The sequence below is a fragment of the Salmo trutta genome, chromosome 15, assembly GCF_901001165.1.
Source record: "Salmo trutta chromosome 15, fSalTru1.1, whole genome shotgun sequence".
Classification (NCBI taxonomy): Eukaryota; Metazoa; Chordata; class Actinopteri; order Salmoniformes; family Salmonidae; genus Salmo; species Salmo trutta.
Genome location: NC_042971.1, coordinates 44,897,526 through 44,918,063, shown reverse-complemented (window position 1 = coordinate 44,918,063; position 20,538 = coordinate 44,897,526). Strand labels below are relative to the sequence as shown.

General features: G+C 44.8%; 1 protein-coding gene across 3 annotated transcripts in view; it reads right to left on the bottom strand.

Moving 5' to 3' along the window:
• Window positions 1-12,254, bottom strand: part of LOC115149137 (roundabout homolog 1-like) — a 138,358-nt gene extending 126,104 nt beyond the window's left edge. For all 3 annotated transcript variants that reach the window (XM_029691684.1, XM_029691686.1, XM_029691685.1), the window contains exon 1: window positions 11,865-12,254. In XM_029691684.1, coding sequence (XP_029547544.1) covers window positions 11,865-12,210 — 346 coding nt within the window. In that variant the 5' untranslated portion in view covers window positions 12,211-12,254. The remainder of the gene's footprint in view (window positions 1-11,864) is intronic.
• Window positions 12,255-20,538: the final 8,284 nt, after the last annotated feature.

The following is a 20,538-nucleotide window of genomic DNA, read 5'->3' as shown; positions in this document are numbered from 1 at the left end:
CCTTTTTTCTGTCTTGCAAACTAGCAGCTGTCATTTCATTCATGTCAACACACAAGAAGCCATAGAGACTCCCAGAGAAACACAAGACGTTAGCCAAACGGAGGAAAAACAAACACACAACACAGAGAGATGAGGACTAACAGCTCTGAGCCTTCAGCGGCTGGGCCACACAGCCCAGCCACATGGCCCACGTCTCAGAGAGACTCTACTTCCTTTCCCCCCTGCCTGTGTTGATGGCCAAAGGCACACTTTCCCGGAGTGTTGGCACTTTGATATGAATCAGCCTTCTCCCTGCTCTGTGGAAACGCTGAACCTATGGGAATGAAGGGGAAGGAATGTATTTAGACAGTATGTTTCAGCACACTCAGCCATGCACAGACTCTACACGCACACACACCATCTGTCCCCATATATGTTCTATAAGTTAGTGAACGTGTTCTGTGAATGATCCAAACATAGGAAGACTGGATTGACGGGAGAAGAGGGCGCTGGGAAACTTAATAGGAAATGTGGAGGTCGCACACCTCACAGGCAAACTGACCCAAGTTAATGAAAATAAACCATGCTATTTATCCACCTTAATGGCTGTGAGCGGAGACAGGAGAGCACCTACAATCAGCCTGTTGGCAGTGTCTCCACTTCCATACACAGGCATCAGGGAATAACGCCTCCTCAATACAGAGCCAAGGCTAAGAAATCCCCCTCTCCTCTCACTGCAACCCCTCTTCAGAGACTTCAATCAAAGAGGAGTACACAGAAAAACAGAGAGAGAGAGAGAGAGAGGTGAAAGGGGTTCCCGCCTCCAATCTATCAATCACCCAGCCTGACATACTGACACATATCCTCAGATCCACATCAGGGGGAGCTGGCTTCCTACACCCCCCACCCCATAATCTTGTAGGTTCTCTCTCTCTCTCCTGCTCTCCTCTCTCTCTCATTCAGATTATGGCCATTCCCCCTCCTCCCACTAGCAATTCCAGCTTTTTAAGGAAACTCAGGTCCCTGTCCATCAAAGCCAAGCCCAGTGTATGTCTTTCTTAGAATGTAATATACTACACACAGCTCGTTTCACCACCACACCCTCTCCAGGAAGAGAGAGAGAGAGAGAGAGAGAGAGAGAGAGAGAGAGAGAGAGAGAGAGAGGGAGAGAGAGAGAGAGAGAGAAAGAGAGGGTTGACTGGGACAAAGAGGATACAGGTCCAGTACATACATGTCTGCCTGACTCCCTTGCAATTCTTCTGTATACATCTGAAAGGATCCCATTACGCAACCCCATCAGGTTAGATCCCTCCTCTGGTGTCCATGCAGCCATCCACTAAGTATGGAACAACCCACACAAACGTAAGCATGTATGCACACACGCACAGTTGTGTATTGTGTGTGTGTGTACCGTGTAAGAGTGTGTATCGTGTAAGAATGTGTATGAGTGATGTTGTGGAAGTGTGGGTATTTATGTGACTCATTACCTCATCCATAGAGGGCAACCTGATGCTTTGTGGTTCAACTTTAGACCCTGCCGCAAGCCTAACTGTCTCTCAAATGGCACACTGTCCAATTAGGTCAACAATTTCATTTATTTGTCTTCATTCACTGGCCCTAAAACGGACTCTACTACCCAATAACCTTAAGTGTACACTGTCCATGACTTTCCCTTCACCTCAATAAAGAGCTCCATGATTGAATCAACTCTCGGAGGTCAATAGAACACATGCTCATTTCCCAGGGTCCTCTAGGCTCCCTGCAGGCAGAGAAATATGTTGAGTGTCCTGCCTGACATTTATTGGATGGGAACTAGGTTATACATCTTTTTTTCCCTTCCTTCAGTTACAGCATGGCTCTGCTGGTCTGCGCATGTGTGTTTTTGAGTGTGTTTTGAGTGTGCATGTGTGTTTCTGCTTACCGGGCAATATCCCAGCCCCTCAGTCATGCTTCAGGCTCCAGTACACACTACATCTGTCACTGTCTCTGCTCTGTCACTTCAGCTCTCCGTCCCCAAAAGAACAAGTCTCACTTCTTCACCATGAAGGACAGAGAGCGGAGCCTACACTTCTCCATCTGTTTCTCTACATCTCTGTCACTTATCTCCCTCTCAACTCAATTCAAGGGCTTTATTGGCATGGGAAACATATGTTAACATTGCCAAAGCAAGTGAAATAGACAATAAACAAAAGTGAAATAAACAATAAAAATTTACATTTACATTTAAGTCATTTAGCAGACGCTCTTATCCAGAGCGACTTACAAATTGGTGCATTCACCTTAAGATATAAGATATCCAGTGGAACAACCACTTTACAATAGTGCATCTAAATCTTTCGGGGGGGGGGGGGGTAGAAGGATTACTTTATCCTATCCCAGGTATTCCTTAAAGAGGTGGGGTTTCAGGTGTCTCCGGAAGGTGGTGATTGACTCCGCTGTCCTGGCGTCGTGAGGGAGCTTGTTCCACCATTGGGGTGCCAGAGCAGCGAACAGTTTTGACTGGGCTGAGCGGGAGCTGTGCTTCCTCAGAGGTAGGGAGGCGAGCAGGCCAGAGGTGGATGAACGCAGTGCCCTTGTTTGGGTGTAGGGCCTGATCAGAGCCTGAAGGTACGGAGGTGCCGTTCCCCTCACAGCTCCGTAGGCAAGCAGCATGGACTTGTAGCGGATGCGAGCTTCAACTGGAAGCCAGTGGAGAGAGCGGAGGAGCGGGGTGACGTGAGAGAACTTGGGAAGGTTGAACACCAGACGGGCTGCGGCGTTCTGGATGAGTTGTAGAAATTATATAAAAGTATAAAAATTAACAGTAAACATTACAACTCACAGAAGTTCCAAAATAATAAAGACATTTCAAATGTCATATTATGACTATATACAGTGTTGTAAGTATGTGCAAATAGTTAAAGTACAAAAGGGAAAATGAAAAAACATAAATATGGGTTGTATTTCTCTCTTTCTCAATCTCTAAATCTCTCTCATAGTATGGCTTTAACCATGCTTACACATTTCCAATGCTGTTAGTGTCACCATGCACACAATGCACACACAGACAACGTGTTTTTGATGCTCTGTACTGTAACCCTATAGGAGTCTCTCTCCCCAGTATGGGGGAGCAGCAGCAGTAGGGAGTAGGCACTAACACAAAGAGCCACTCCCGCTGGGCTATTCTACAGAGAGCTCTTTCATCCACACCATGAGCTCATACATTAACATGACTCATTTGAAGATGTGATCAAAAGACGGTGACTTTGCCTTCTCTAAAGTCAGCCAGTGGAAAATGGGGGAAAAGGCCAGAGCAATGAAAGGCATTATCTCTGAGCAGGTCAGACTTCTGACCAACACACATCATCACTGGTCACCTCACATCTCCCTCCATCCTCCACTCTCCATCCCTGTTACCATTACCCATAATCCCCTCTGCCTGCTCTGTGTCTGAGCTACCCCTCGGGGATAGGGCTGTGGCGGTCATGAAATATTATCAGCTGGTGATTATCAAGCAAATAACTGCCGGTCTCACGGTAATTGACCCTTAATTAACATAAACACATTGTAGCATCCCCTGGCTTCCATGCATAGCCAACAAGCCACTGATGCAGAACTTTGGAACATCTACATTTAAAAAATTTGAATTAATCAATTTAGTATAGCCTACACCATCACAAAATGTATAGCCTACACCATCACATTATTTATTTTAGACAGATCTAAAGAAACACGATATGAAGAAAATGTAGTCAATTACAGAAGAACAGAATAGCATACTCTGAGTTGTCCTTATGTGAGGCCCTGATCTGGCTATACCATATGGCTGTGGGATACACTAGTTCATTTAGCAGACAAGAAGAATGTAATGTCACGGGCGTTGATCAGCTTTAATATAGCAAAAAGATTGTGGCTGCTATGATATAACTTTTTCAATTTAAATGATTATACAAAATTCTTGCAACAAATAGAATATTATATATACACTACCGTTCAAAGGTTTGGGGTCACTTAGACATTTCCTTGTTTTTGAAAGAAAAGCACATTTTTTTGTCCATTAAAATAACACCAAATTGATCAGAAATACAGTGAAGACATTGTTAATGTTGTTCATGACTATTGTAGCTGGAAACGGCTGATTTTTTAATGGAATATCTACATAGGCGTAGAAGGCCAGTATCCCGGAGTCGCCTCTTCACTGTTGACGTTGAGAATGGTGTTTTGTGGGTACTATTTAATAAAACTGCCAGTTGAGGACTTGTGAGGCGTCTTTTTCTCAAACTAGACACTCTAATGTACTTGTCCTCTTGCTCAGTTGTTCACCAGGGCCTCCCACTCCTCTTTCTACTCTGGTTAGAGCCAGTTTGAGCTGTTCTGTGAAGGGAGTAGTACACAGCGTTGGACCAGATCTTCAGTTTCTTTGCAATTTCTCGCATGGAATAGCCTTAATTTCTCAGAACAAGAATAGACTGACAAGTTTCAGAAGAAAGTTATTTGTTTCTATCCATGTTGAGTCTGTAATCGAACCCACACATGCTGATGCTCCAGGTACTCAACTAGTCTAAAGAAGGCCAGTTTTATTGCTTCTTTATTCAGAACAACAGTTTTCAACTGTACTAACATAATTGCAAAAGGGTTTTCTAATGATCAATTAGCCTTTTAAAATCATGAACTTGGATTAGCTAACACAACGTGCCATTGAAACACAGGAGTGATGGTTGCTGATAATGGGCCTCTCTATGACTATGTAGATATTGCATTAAAAATCTGCCGTTTCAGCTACAATAGTCATTTACAACTTTAACAATGTCTACACTGTATTTCTGATATATTTGATGTTATTTTAATGCGTTTGACCCAATCAGTTTTGTTGTGACAAGTAGGGGTGGCATACAAAAGATAGCCCTATTTGGTAAAAGACCAAGTCCATATTATGGCAAGAACAGCTCAAATAAGCAAAGAGAAACGACAGTCCATCATTACCTCAAGACATGAAGGTCAATACGGAAAGTTTCAAGAAAGTTTCTTTAAGTGCGGTTGCAAAAACCACCATGAGCTATGATGAAACTGGCTCTCATGAGGACACAGGAAAGAAAGACCCAGAGTTACCTCTGCTGCAGAGGATAAGTTCATGAGAGTTACCAGCCTCACACAAATCAGCAATTAACTGGCCCTCAGATTGCGCTTCACAGAGTTCAAGTAACAGACACATCTCAACATCAACTGTTCAGAGGAGACTGTGTGAATCAGGCCTTCATGGTCAAATTGCTGAAAAGAAACCACTACTAAAGGACACCAATAAGAAGAAAAGATTTGCTTCGGCCAAGAAACACGAGCAATAGACATTAGACTGATGAAAATCTGTCCTTTGGATTGATGAGTCCAAATTTGAGATTTTTGGTTCTAACCGCCGTGTCTTTGTGAGACGCAGAGTAGGTGAACGGATTATCTCCACATCTGTGGTTCCCACCGTGAAGCATCTAGGAAAAGGTGTGATGGTACGTTGCTGGTGACACTGTCAGTGATGTATTTAGAATTCAAGGCACAGTTAACCAGCATGGCTACCACAGTAGTCTGCAGCGATACGCCATCCCATCTGGTTTGTGCTTAGTGGGACTATCATTTGTTTTTCAACAGGACAATGACCCAAAACACACCTCCAGGCTGTATTAGGGCTATTTGACCAAGAAGGAGAGTGATTGAGTGCTGCATCAGATGACCTGGCCTCCACAATTACCCGACCTGAACCCAATTGAGATGGTTTGGGATGAGTTGGATGTGAAGAAAAAGCTGCCAACAAGTGCTAAGCATATGTGGGAACTCCTTCAAGACTGTTGGAAAGGCATTACAGGTGCTGTCATCAAGTCAAAGGGTTGCTACTTTGATGAATTTAAATTATAAAATATATTTTGATTTGTTTAACATTCTTTTGCTTATTGCATGATTCCATATGTGTTATTTCATTGTTTTGATATCTTCACTATTATTCTACAATGTAAAAATAAAGAAAAACCCCTTGAATGTGTCACACCCTGATCTGTTTCACCTGTCTTTGTGCTTGTCTCCACCCCCCTCCAGGTATCGCCCATCTTCCTCATTATCCCCAGTGTAGTTATACCTGTGTTCTCTGTCTGTCTGTTGCCATTTCGTCTTGTCAGCGTATTTTCCCATTTCCCTGCGTTCTCAAGTTCTGTTTCCCCGGTTCTGACCATTCTGCCTGCCCTGACCCCGAGCCTGCCTGCTGTTCTGTACCTTATTGACTCTGCCCTGGATTACGGACCTCTGCCTGCCTTTGACCTGTCTTTTGCCTGCTCCCTGTCTGGGTCAATAAACATCTGTGATTCTAGCTGTCTGCATCTGGGTCTAATCCTGAGTTCTGATAGAATGAGTAGGTGTGTCCAAACTTTTGACTGGTACTGCGTGTGTGTGTGTATATATATACAGTTGAAGTCAGAAGTTTACACACACTTTGTTTGGAGTCATTAAAACTTGTTTTTCAACCACTCCACAAATTTCTTATTAACAAACTATAGTTCTGGCAAGTCTGTTAGGACATCTACTTTGTGCATGACACAAGTAACTTTTCCAACAATTGTTTACAGACAGATTATTTCACTTATAATTCACTGTATCACAATTCCAGTGGGTCAGAAGTTTGCATACACTAAGTTGACTGTGCCTTTAAACAGCTTGGAAAATTCCAGAAAATGATGTCATGGCTGTAGAAGCTTCTGATAGGCTAATTGACATCATTTGAGTCAATTGGAGGTGTACCTGTGGATGTATTTCAAGGCCTACCTTCAAACTCTGTGCCTCTTTGCTTTACATCATGGGAAAATCAAAAGAAATCATCCAAGACCTAAGAAAAATAATTGTAGACCTCCACAAGTCTGATTCATCCTTGGGAGCAATTTCCAAATGCCTGAAGGTACCACGTTCATCTGTACAAACAATAGTACGCAAGTATAAACACCATGGGACCACGCAGCCGTCATACCGCTCAGGAAGGAGACGCGTTCTGTCTCCTAGAGATGAACTTACTATGGTGCAAAAAGTGCAAATCAATCCCAGAACAACAGCAAAGGACCTTGTGAAGATGCTGGAGGAAACAGGTACAAAAGTACTGCTCCAAAACCGCCATAAAAAAGCCAGGCTACAGTTTGCAACTGCACATGGGGACAAAGATTGTACTTCTTGGAGAAATGTCCTCTGGTCTGATGAAACAAAAATATAACTGTTTGGCCATAATGACCATCGTTATGTTTGGAGGAAAAAGGGGGACGCTTGCAAGCCGAAGAATACCATCCCAACCATGAAGCACAGAGGTGGCAGCATCATGTTGTGGGGGTGCTTTGCTGCAGGAGGAACTGGTGCGCTTCACAAATAGATGGCATCATGAGGCAGGAAAATTATGTGGATATATTGAAGCAACATCTCAAGACATCAGTCAGGAAGTTAAAGATGGGTCGTAAATGGGTCTTCCAAATGGACAATGACCCCAAGCATACTTCCAAAGTTGTGGTAAAATGGCTTAAGGACAACAAAGTCAAGGTATTGGAGTGGCCATCACAAAGCCCTGACCTCAATCCTATAGAAAATGTGTGGGCAGAACTGAAAAAGCGTATGCGAGCAAGGAGGCCTACAAACCTGACTCAGTTACACCAGCTCTGTCAGGAGGAATGGGCCAAAATTCACCCAACTTATTGTGGGAAGCTTGTGGAAGGCTAGCCGAAACATTTGACCCAAGTTAAACAATTTAAAGGCAATGCTACCAAATACTAATTGAGTGTATGTAAACTTCTGACCCACTGGGAAAGAAAGAAAGAAAGAAAGAAAGAACGAACGAATGAACGAAAGGTTTGCTGTTAGGCAGCACAGTAGATCTCCTTAGAGTGAGTCAGTGGAGTGGACACATGAAGTACTGTAGCTGGATGATAGATGGATACAAAGTGTAACTGTGGCAGGGACAGAGTGTGAGGGCATGCCCACTGTCGTTAATCCCTGTCAGCAGGAAGTAGAGGGACACTGCTTTGAGTGCTTCCCTCTCTTCCCTCTGTCCCTGTTGTCTTTCCTGCCTACTGCCAGAACCAGTGCTTTTGTCACCTCCACCACCCCTCCCCTCCCTTATAGATTCACCAAACATTGGTTGATGTGTATTTTGGCCGTGCAGGCAGACTGAGTCCTCACGGGGGGACAATGGGGTGAAAGCGTGCCTAATGGGCAGCACCACAGGCTTATCCCTCACACTGGGCAGACTCAGCAAACATACACTGGCATCAGTTAGGTTCACAGTAACCCTTAGTCTAAACTACAGCACTACTAGATACTCAAACACACATAAACACATCTATTATGGATGGTACAGTAGGTGGGTCGTATAGTAAAAGTTCACCAACCTTTTTGGAGTATTATTTTACTACAGGTATCTGAAGCAAACATTAAAATGATGCATTTGTCACATCTCAAAAACTGTACCCCTGAGCTCTCTGACAGTCCCAACCTACCCTTGACCCCTCACTAAGACTCAGGTGGTGGAAGACTGTGTGGTTATGGATATGAGGTGGTTCTGGGACAGCGAGGACATGCTCAACCCTGAGAGGCCCAGGACACATGCTGAGACACGCCATGTGAGCATAACTTAAATTACCTCACCCTGCAACTGAGTATACCCACTACTGAGAAGAGTGGTTTACACAACTGTACAAAACAGATAAAATGGTAAAACAGGGATGGGTGGAAGAATAATTAGAAGGAAGAGAGGGGGGGGGGTAGCGTGTTCTCCTGAGATCACTAGCCTTTTCCCTTGACTGTGAGAGGACCACACAGCAAGCAGAGAGCTAAATACATCAGGGGACTGACTGAAGAGAAGCAAGGGAAGCTCCTTGTAATAAAGTTAATGAAAGACAAATAGTCTGGCAAGTAAACAAAGTATCTTCAGTGGAACTTGGCAAAGGGTTAGAAGAGAGAGACAGAGAGTAGGGTGCAGGCTCTATTTAAGGCTTCAGGTTAGAGGTGTAGGCTAAGAGAAGATGAGTGTTGTGGGGGGTGGGGGCAGGGACATAGGTCCCGGGGGACGAGGGGACGGGGGGTGAGGGGACGGGGGGTGAGGGGACGGGGTGTGAGGGGACGGGGGTGAGGGGACGGGGGGTGAGGGGACGGAGTGTGAGGGGACGGGGTGAGGGGACGGGGGGTGAGGGGACGGGGGGTGAGGGGATGGGGGGTGCAAAGATCAGTCAATTATATGTGTAAATGTGTAATTTGATTCACTGATGTTTCTATTAAGCTCTGGTTGTGCTAAATCAGCTTTGATGAAAAACACATTCCTTCTACTCAACAGGAGGGCAAGGACATTAGACATAGTGTGAATGTGCGTGATTAGACCGTGTGAAGCTGCGTGATTAGACAGTGTGAATTTGCATGCGTAGGAGTGTGGTTGTGTGTCGGTGCCCATGTTTATAAGCACCCGTGTGTGAGAGAGTTCATGTTGCGAGTGATAGAAACATATTCTGGTGAAATAAAACACCCAAGACCAAACAGAGAACCTTATCTCACATCCAGTTTGTTGTTTGTCTTCACATGGCTGTGACACATTCACTGTACAATGTGTTTTTTCAGCTGCACAAAAGAAGTTTGGTTCATTGGTCAAGTTTAGAATAAGAGGCAGATAAACCTGTAAGAGAACTCTCTCAGAGTACAATTGGTCTGGCAGACTTACCACGAAACAAGCTGGTGCATCAACAAACTAAGCATAAACGAGTCCTGAACTACACTGTCTGGAAACACTGAACAACAGCTAGACCAGGCCCCTTCCAAATACTGCACCGATTATAAAGCATTGTACGATGACATATGAATAAACAGTGTTACAGCACTACATCAACCCAGGCAGCTAGAATATAAAACATAGAGAGAGGTATATGTATGGTTATTCCTGCCCTGACGTGTGAAACTCTCCTGTTCTACAAAGGCCTTAAAGGTAGAGAGTAGAGTATTACTTTATTAATCCCAACTTGGGAAATAGTTTATCACAGCATGCATCATCAATAACTTACACGGTAGTGAGGGTTGGAGTTGCTCCTTCCGTGTTTCTAGCTCCAGAAAAGCCATGCTAAACCCTGGGACTGACTCTGCCCTCCCTACCTGTCAGACAACCAGCACTTGTTGAAACAAGGATTACCACTGCAGGCCCATTAGCAAGGACTAATAGAGAAAAATACAAAATGGAGCTGTTATTTCAATGTTGAAAATGGAGTTGGTAATAAGGCTGTTTCCGTGATAGCAAAAGGCGGGACAAATACACTCAGGAGGATTACTGCTCTCTCTCCCTAGGGTTTAACAGGGTGTTTTGAACAGGACAGAGGATCAAACTGTATTGAAAATCCTTTTATAGCCCAAAAACTGCTAGTTAGACCATATTTCACATTTACTATGGACAGACGATACACTTCCTAACCAAAAGTATGTGGACACCTGCTCGTCAAACATCTCATTCCAAAATCATGGGCATTAATATGGAGTTGATCCCCCCATTTGCTGCTATAACAGCCTCCACTCTTCTGGGAAGGCTTTCCACTAGATGTTGGAACTTTGCTGCAGGGAGTTGCTTCCATTCAGTCATAAGAGAATTAGTGAGGTCGGACACTCATGTTGAGCAATTAGGCCTGGCTCGCAGTCGGCGTTCCAATTCATCCCAAATGTGATAGATGGGATTGAGGTCAGGGCTGTGTGCAGGCCAGTCAAGTTCCTCCACACCGATCTCGACAAACCATTTGTGTATGTATTTCGCTTTGTGCATGGGGCATTGTCATGCTGATACAGGAAATGGCCTTCTGTAAACTGTTGCCACAAAGTTGCAAACACAGAATTGTCTAGAATGTAATTGTATGCTGTAGCGTTAATATTTCCTTTCACTGGAACTAAGGGGCCTAGCCCGAACCATGACAAACAACCCCAGACCATTATTCACCCTCCACCGAACTTTACAGTTGGCACTATGCATTGGGGCAAGTAGCGTTCTCCTCAAATCCGCCAAACCCAGATTCGTCCATCAGACTACCAGATGGTGAAGCGTGATTCCTCACTCCAGAGTCCAATGGTGGTGAGCTTTACAACTCCAACCAACGCATGGCATTGCGCCTGGTGATCTTAGGAATGTGTGCGGCTGCTCAACCATGAAAACCCATTTCATCAAGCTCCCGACGAACAGTTATTGTGCTGACGTTGCATCCAGAGGCAGTTTGTAACATCGTAGTGAGTGTTGCAACCGAGGACAGACGATTTTTATGCGCTTCAGCACTCGGCGGACCCATTCTGTCCCACATACTCTTGTATAGCGCAAGCTAGCATTTTACCTTGGTTGACCTTCCACTAGGGTTTAGAAAATAAACAACAATGACAAAAAGCATAAACAGGCTGCCATGCTCTGCAGATAGTTCCAACGGTCCAGTAAGGGGCCAGTAGTATCATTGAGCTGACAGATGCTGTTCAGAGAGAGAGAGAGAGAAAGAGAGAGAGAGAGAGAGAGACCAGACTTGTCATCACCATGAGTCCATGACTTCACAGTCTATTCTGGTCCATGGCTCTTGACTGGGCTGGTTTGGTGCTGTGGTTGGAGACATTGGATATTCTCCTTTTAGTGATCGTCCCAGCCTGGCAGGAACCACAGTACTGCTCAGACATCTAATGAATGACTGCTTTCTGTAATTATTAACAACACTGACCACAGTGTAATAAAGAAATGATATACATCATTTACATGTACATGTTCCATGCACATCCTTTGAAATAAAGCAAATAGATGTCTTCAGCATCCCCACGTAGTCTCTTGAGACTAAGGTCATACACCAGCCCAGCCCCGAGGTGGTTTTAACCCACCACCACCCAGAGAGAGAGAGAGCATTACTTACTGGCTACTTCCAGTGAGGCGTTGTGGCTAACGGCCTGGCCCAGGTAGTTACGGGCCACACACACGTAGCTGCCGTCGTCTGGCTTGCTGCGTCGGCCATGGACGATGCGTAGGAAGAAGAGGGAGCCGCTGGGCAGCAGCATGCGGTGGGAACGGGGGTTGTCCCGGTCTGTCTCCACCCGCTCCCCATCCTTGTACCACTCCACCGTGGGGGCGGGACGCCCCTCCGCCTTGCAGTTGAGGGTGGCCGGCTCCCCCTTGGACACGATGAGGTCAGAGGGGTGCTCCACGATCCGAGGAGGGGAGTCATCCTGACGCAGACGAGATCCTGAGACGAGAGGAGACATTACATGAGATTTACATTGCTTGTATGTTGAAGCCTTCACTGACCGGATGCCCCTCACGTTTCGCAAAATAAAAATAAAATCTGAAAAATGTAAAAGTGGTACTGTAATATTGCAAGATAATAATTTCCTCTAGCTTCCAGTAAAGAGATACAACTTCCTCTCGGATTATGGCTGAACTAAGGCTCTTTTAACCTCCCCAACAGGCTAACATCTCCTGAATAGGTGTTGAACTAAGGTCATTCTAGTATTTAAAAAAACATTTTTGGCTCACTTGCCTCACTCTGTTAAATATTTATTTACTTTTGTAAGGCCTAAGCACAATATAATCAGCAGCACATGCCATGACCCAAACATCACTCTGTAATATGAATGCATTCCTCACCCTCATCCTTAACTATAGGCCAGAGGGCAGGGTCTATCCCTCCCCTTTTACACACACACAATACTGCAGCCCTCTGAGGAAGCATGCATCAGAAAAAGTAGCTTATTAGAGTCTGGGGGAATAGAAACTATGTGGAGACCATATTAATCACAGACACACACATTAACAAAGCACCAACTAAGATTAAGTGATCTACCTCACAAACTCACTCAAACACGCACACGCACACCACACACACACAGAGAACACACGCTATACATCTCTCTAACGCATAAATAGCCCAGGAAGCCATACTGTGTCTGTAATGCACACATCCAGCAGTACAGTACATATCAGTCTCAGCAGTTGTTCACTTCAGCAGCAGCACAGTAATTAGACAGTTCAATATCGTAGCTGTGCTAGTGGATGTACCAACTGTTATCCTGTCTGACATTCTAATGAACACACATTGTCATGTGGCAGACACAATGTTTCTCTATTGTTTAAGGGCCCAGAGCCCCAGGAGGCAATACATAGCAGTAAGCACAGCTGGCATATCTTAATAAACAATTCTTCCCTTAAATCTCCACTGCAAAAACAAAATGTTGTTTATAGTTGTGAGAGAATGATATGAGCATTTTTCTAAATCTATATGTTCTGTGCTATAATCTGATTATATGGGGGTAAAAGCTAATGCTGTTCATTTTCAATATGGACGCTTTATAATATTTTCCAAGGCTCTCGCGCTCTCTGTTGATATGCATGACACTCAGAGACAGGGAGAGATAGAAGAGAGAGGGAGGTTTACTTAGAAACATTTACAACCCCGCTGAAGGAATTCAGGGCTATTCACTCCTGTGAAGCGCTGAGGCGGCCGGGTCTAGCTGTTAATCAACTTCCATTTGTCAGAAGTCTTTGATCCTGCTGTCGGCACGGTAACACTCTCTGAGAGGGAGAAGAAGAGAAAGCTGCTATGTCCACTGTATGTTTTATTAAACAAGGCTTTGAAGTGTTTCCATGTTCTGCCATGGGGTTTAGCCCTCCCTAATAAATTATTTCAAAAAAAAATATTATATCTATCAGCCAGCAGTCAGGGCTATTTCTTTAAGGAATTATTCATTAACATTCTGCTGGGTAAGTGGTGCAAAGCTGCAGAGGATGGCAGATTGGGAGCTGGGCAGGCAGGAGGTAGGCAGCGGGCAGGCAGGCAGGCAGCGGGCAGGCAGGCAGGCAGCGGGCAGGCAGGCAGCGGGCAGGCAGGCAGCGGGCAGGCAGGCAGCGGGCAGGCAGGCAGCGGGCAGGCAGGCAGCGGGCAGGCAGGCAGCGGGTAGGCAGGCAGCGGGCAGGCAGGCAGGCAGTGGGCAGGCAGGCAGCGGGCAGGCAGGCAGCCTACAGAATGAAGGGGTAAAGCCCCCTCTCTGCTCTCTCAGAATATGAATTATGACAATGGAGTGGGAGAAGGTGTGTGTGTGTGGTGGGGGTGTGTGGTGTGCGTACATGTGTGCGTGCACATTATAGATAATTCAAATGGGTGTAAGCCAAAACACCTGGTCTTCATGGTGAGTAATTATTTTCTCCAAATCAAGAGTGCTGGCATGTGCAACTGCGTCCTTGTGTGTTTGCGAGTAGAGCCTCTCCTTGAAGTCATTACAGAAACCCTGGAGATATGGGCCAATACCTCCATCTATACAAACACTAACAATCACACAGTCTCCTCCTACTCTGTTTACCTGTCACTCATTCCACAGTGTCCTGGCCTCCTGAGTCCCTCCCTCCCTCAGGGGATATGAGACAAAGGCTCCTTAATGAGCTCCATGTTACTGCCTCCCTCCCTCCATCCAAACCTCCGTCCTTCTATCCTTCCGTTCCACCATCTCTCCAGATTTAACTCATCTTCTTCCCTGTTACCACTAACACAGGACATTTGTACTGGCTCTACTGTAGCTACCCTTACTATTTGAAAGGATCCACTTTGGCATAAAAAGGTTTAAGTGCTTAACTATGCTTGTCTGTGTGTGATACTCTGAGAGAGAGAGAGAGAGAGAGAAAGAGAGAGAGAGAGGGAGAGAGAGAGAGAGAGACTGAGAGAGAGAAGGAGGACAGTTAATACTGTCCAGTAATTGCAGCCATTTGTGGGTGGTACAGTATATTACCTGTTTTACTGCCTGTTGGGAACACAGGGATGTGATTTGGCTGCTCTTTCATGTGGCTGGGAGAACAGTGGTTCACAGCGCCTACTTACAGGGCCCGCAGTGGGCCTGACTGGGGAGTTCATGTTTTATAATGCTTTAATGGGGAGATGATGCAGTAGAGCAGATACAGAGCCCTAACTCACAGACCTACACCAGAGAAGCTGCAACACATTACTGTACTGTAGCACGGAGGAGCAGTCACAGTGCTGTCGTCCTACTGATTCCTTTAAACCACAAATAGTCAGCCACATAAATACCTCACACATTGTATGTCTGTTGGATGTGTGCGCTCTTTGTCTTCCTCTGGAATTTACTACGGATTTCCTACATTACAAATAGAAATTATATACTATACATTCAGTGATGCTATGACTTCAGGGCAGTAGGTATGGAATTCCACTGGCTTAACAGAATTCAAGACACAGACCTTGATGGTAAGGTGCTGCTGGGAATGTCACTGAAAGAGGGCACTCAAATTGATCAACTGCTGCTTCCAGTCAGCCTCACCCTGAATCATATGCACGCACTCGCACACGCACACGCACACACACAGGACCATCGCACCCCACATCCCCCATTAGGTTGCAGGTAGAGGGAAACTGATCTATGGGAAGATCGATAACTTCTATACTCTCCATTTCATCAGCAGAGCATTCGGGAAGTGAGAAGGGACAGAGGGCCAAGTGGTACAGTACTCCTACATTTCCTTTTCCAGTAGGGTTCATTACTCTGTCCCATGGATAACACTGAAAACCCACCAGGACAGAGGACCTACACGCCTTGTCTTCCTGAGAACAATGATCTAATTAAGTCTCGCTATAATGAAACGACACAAACATAATTATGGGGTGTTTTCTAAGGCAGGTGAGAGGACTCCATCAAGCATTTCAAATGAATGCACAAAAACACAAACACATCCATACACAAACAACTCCATGGTGGAAAAGACAGCAAACCACCAACCTAGCCGCATATTTAATTTGAATGACAATAAACGCACTGTGCAGACATATTCAGAAGGGTAATAAATGGAGTGGAGAACGGCCGCCAGTTTACCCAGTTCCCTGTTCTCTGCACGCTTGTTGTTTTGCTTGTTTTAATTATGTTGGGTTTGTGCCTGAGGGGTGGAGAAGCTCCCTGAGCTGGCTGGTGTTACTGGGCTGTAGTATCGCCCCGCCACAGGTGGGCTTCAGGAAGACCAAGCCTTATCTGCAAAGAGCCAGCCGCAAGCCAGCACGCAATCCCACACATAAACACACACACATACAAATGCACGCTCACACACCGAAATGCATGCATACACACAGACCAAAACACACACACATACACACACGGCGCACACACAAACACTGCATGCATACACACAGACCATAACAGGTATGCGTCCACACTGCATGCACCTTGTGAACACACACACACCAATGTTCATTTGTAAACACCTCTGCTAGACATTCTTACGTCTGTCAATCATCCCTGAGGCTCTTCCGCTGTAGTGATGAGAATCAGCTTTGGTGTGGAGGGGAGGACGAGGGGAATACGAGGGAGGATGGGAGGAGAGAGTGAAGGAAGGAAGATAGGAGAGGTGAATCTCCTCTGTCTTTTCAGAACTGTCCTGGGTTCTCTTTCCAGGAAGAGACAAAGAGAGTGTGAGACCAAGCAAGAGACCATAGTATTATACTGATATCCAACACACCCTGATAAGCATAGTTCCACCCAGATACTATATGAACGCATACAAATGAATGAAAGAAAACAGAACAGACATCAACATCTTTATTAAAACATCAAAGACTGTGCAGTGACTGTCTGAGCATATGTCGAGTATTACATTGCTGAGATCAAGTGGGGTTTCATGACTCTGTTGGTGGTCCTGAACCCAAAGTATCTCTTTTACGTTCCTGTGTCTCAGTTTGCCAAACAGAGTTTGATGCCATGAGCGGGGTGATGCAAACACACCACTTAAAGAGATGCGATATCAACCGCAAATCCAAGCACTGCACTGGGGATTACACTGGCTGCAATCTCTCAATGTAAAATAACCACTCTACAGGTAGGAAACAACATTATCACTCACACACACACAGGAAATGAGTGGTAAAAACTGATCTGGAGATAAAGCAATACCACAGGCAGCAGTGTGAAGAGGTGTAGCGTCGGGTTACAGTTTCTGGCCCAGCTTCACACACACACCAGGCCCACTAAAAGCACTCCTTAAACAATGTGAATAATTGTTTACTCGCTGGTTCCCAAAAACCCGCTGTTTCCCATGTACTTGAGTTGCGGTTGGTGACATTGACAGTGTGGAATGCTTTGGCCGCTATGTCACCCCCTGGTATCGGTGATGCCGTAAATGACATCATCACATCAAGTGGAGAGTCCTGGCCAATCAGAACTGATGTAGCGGGTAAAGTAAATCTGCGCCTGGGGTGCGTCTGGGATTACCTATGTATGAGTCTGTCCGGTGGGTTCATACTGTGGTAAATGGAAGAGTAATCTAATATGTGCATCCTCCCCTCTCATCCCTTTGGCCAAATGGCATAGACAGGAATAGGGGGGAAATTGATTCTTGAAAACGGATTACAACAAACCTCAAGGGTCTTCACACTATCTATCATTACAGTGGACATACACAGAGACAACACACATAGCACTCTGCACTCAGCACTCACATGCAACATACATGTAACTGCCAAAATAAAGGAAACACCAACATAAAGTGTCTTAAGAGAACTGGGCCACCACGAGCCACCAGAACAGCTTCAATGCGCCTTGACATATATTCTGGGATGTGACACCATTCTTCCATGAGAAATTCCATCATTGCTGTTTGGTGATGGTGGTGGAAAACGGTGTCTCAGGTGCCGATCTGGTGACGACTGACACACACACACACACACACACACACACACACACACACACACACACACACACACACACACACACACACACACACACACTTTATACCCCCTATGCTCTTTTGAGACTCCTCTTTCAAAGTCACTTCTAGCCATGGTAGCCAAAATAATGGGCAACTGGGCATTTTTATACATGACCCTTAGCATGATGGGATGTTAATTGCTTAATTAATTTAGGAACCACACCTGTGTGGAAGCACCAGGGGGGAACAATTGCCCTCTCTCAGTGAAGCCACAGAAGTCCAAGGCCAACCACAGTCCTGCAGGCATTGTTAGCAGAAAACAGGATCCCCATTATAGTGAATGGAAAAATGGCAAACTTTGTGTAAATAAAAATTTGTTTAGAAGACAATCTTGGTACCAATAATTGCTTCTAATACACCAGATGTATGGCCTTGTAACACAGAAGAAGTTATAAGGATAACTTAGTTGCTAGTGGCAGACTGCAGTACCCCAGTCGGCACTTAGCTAGCCTGCACTATCACTTTCTGGAGTAGCTCAAACTGCGAATGTTATGTGTCCATGAGACGCCATCTTAACCGACTTAATTTGGCTTCAATGCGCTATGAGTCTTCACATAGGAATGAATGGTGTCACGTAATCGATGGCTTTGTCCATTCATATATACCAGAGATTATCAACTAGATTCAGCCTAGATCTTTTCTTCATATATACCAGAGATTATCAACTAGATTCAGCCTAGATCTTTTCTTCATATATACTAGAGATTATTACTAGATTCAGCCTAGATCTTTTCTTCATATATACCAGAGATTATCAACTAGATTCAGCCTAGATCTTTTCTTCATATATACCAGAGATTATCAACTAGATTCAGCCTAGATCTTTTCTTCATATATACCAGAGATTATCAACTAGATTCAGCCTAGATCTTTTCTTCATATATACCAGAGATTATCAACTAGATTCAGCCTAGATTTTTTCTTCATATATACCAGAGATTATCAACTAGATTCAGCCTAGATCTTTTCTTCATATATACCAGAGATTATCAACTAGATTCAGCCTAGATTTTTTCTTGAGTGGATGGTCAGGGGGCGGGAACTTAATTACAAATCATTTGTAGACTGAGAATTGGCTGCAAGAAGCCCAAACAGACACAATATTTGACTAAAACATAATTTCAAACCTTGCAAAACATACTAATTAAACCTTGCTTACATTTGTATATGATCACATATACAGTATCTCTCTATTATGCGTGGGAACACTTTGGAACAGATTTCCAAACTTAAAATCACTTGGAGCTGATCTGCTGGTGTTTTTACAGTCTTTTATGTCCAAGAATTAAAACAAATATATTTGGTGGGGCAAATAAAATAATCGGCAGTTGGGGAACCATGATATATATACAGTCATTGGGAATCACCTGCTTTCAATATACTTTGTATCCCTCATTGAATCAAGTGTTTCCTTTATTTAGTCAGTTACATGTATATAGGCACATACATTACACACAAGGTAACTAGGTAAATCTTCATGTGTCACTATGACTGCACCTGGTAGAAAACTAGCCAGGCCTAATGAGAGCAGGCAGATATGAGGGAGGAGTTAGGGGGGCTATAGAACAGAGGGCAGACGGATTGCTTGTTGAAACAATCACATTTGTCCATAAAAGTCTGTTAGCTGCATTGATGTGATCCGCAGGCTAGGCCCAGGATTACTGTCCACACTCTGACAGGGATTTGGAGCTGGCTGGTCCGTAGTTACTGCTCTATGCCTTAGCCTTTAACAACATCTCTCATTTGGAGAGAGAGGTCTGCCGTCTCTACGGCTAACACAACACAGACGGTTATTTAAAAGAACAAACCAGAAACAGATGAGAGAGAGAGAGAGGGAAAAACAAGAGATATATTGGGATGGTTTGGTGTTTTTGCTATGATTCTACTTCAGATTCTTTAATAGAGTTGAGACTAATGGGTTGTGGTCTTGAATTAGGTCAGCTTGTCTGTCTCCTGAGAAGGTTTAAGTATGATGTCAATCTTCAGGCTGGGGGAGACCCCCGTACCCTATACTTAATGACCTCATTCGTCTGGGAGTATTTGCGGAACGTCTCTGGCTGGGATCTGGGATGGAAACGAACAGGGAAAAACAGGACGGTATGCAGGGGAAGAGTTCAGTGCTGGCACGGAATACTGCACTGGAACCCGGGAAGGGATGGGATGGACAGGATCAAGTTGGCTGTGACAAAGTCCATTGGACATCAGAGAGAGAGAGAGGACGCTCCGCTCTGCTCCAGACGTTAAGTGGAGGAGATTGGAGGAGAGTTGCCTCATGGCTCTCTCAGAGAAACCAGAATGTAGAACCTTTCTTCATCCCTCTCTATCTCTCTCTCTCTCTTTTCCCCTCTCTCTCTTCCCTGGCCAAGTTTATAATGAGTTCCGGCAAATTGGGATTCAGCAGGACATCTAAGGGTGTGCAGGAGCAGAGCAGTGTTTATGGGTAATCACATGTGTTGAAAGAAACATTCATCAGATCTGTTGGTTACTATACCTTTCAACTGACCACGTACTCCATGTATGCCTCATCTCACCCAGGGCATGCAAATCAATCCCCCCTGATGGGATATATAGTTATATAAGGACGTAACAAATTGATTCTGTCCTCTCCATACCAGAAACTTCAAAGTCAACCGAGACAATGTCAAGTCACCCACTACTTCCTAGTCTGTGTTTCCCATGCCTTCCAGACCAGTATTCCAGATATACACACACAGTCACACACTTAGGCTCTTTGTAGTGAAAAATAGGGCAAGACAGAGTGCCTGGCAGTCTTCTCAGGCTGTATAAACTACAATTAAATGAACAGCTGAACACTGTCATTTACTCAGGTATGTGGG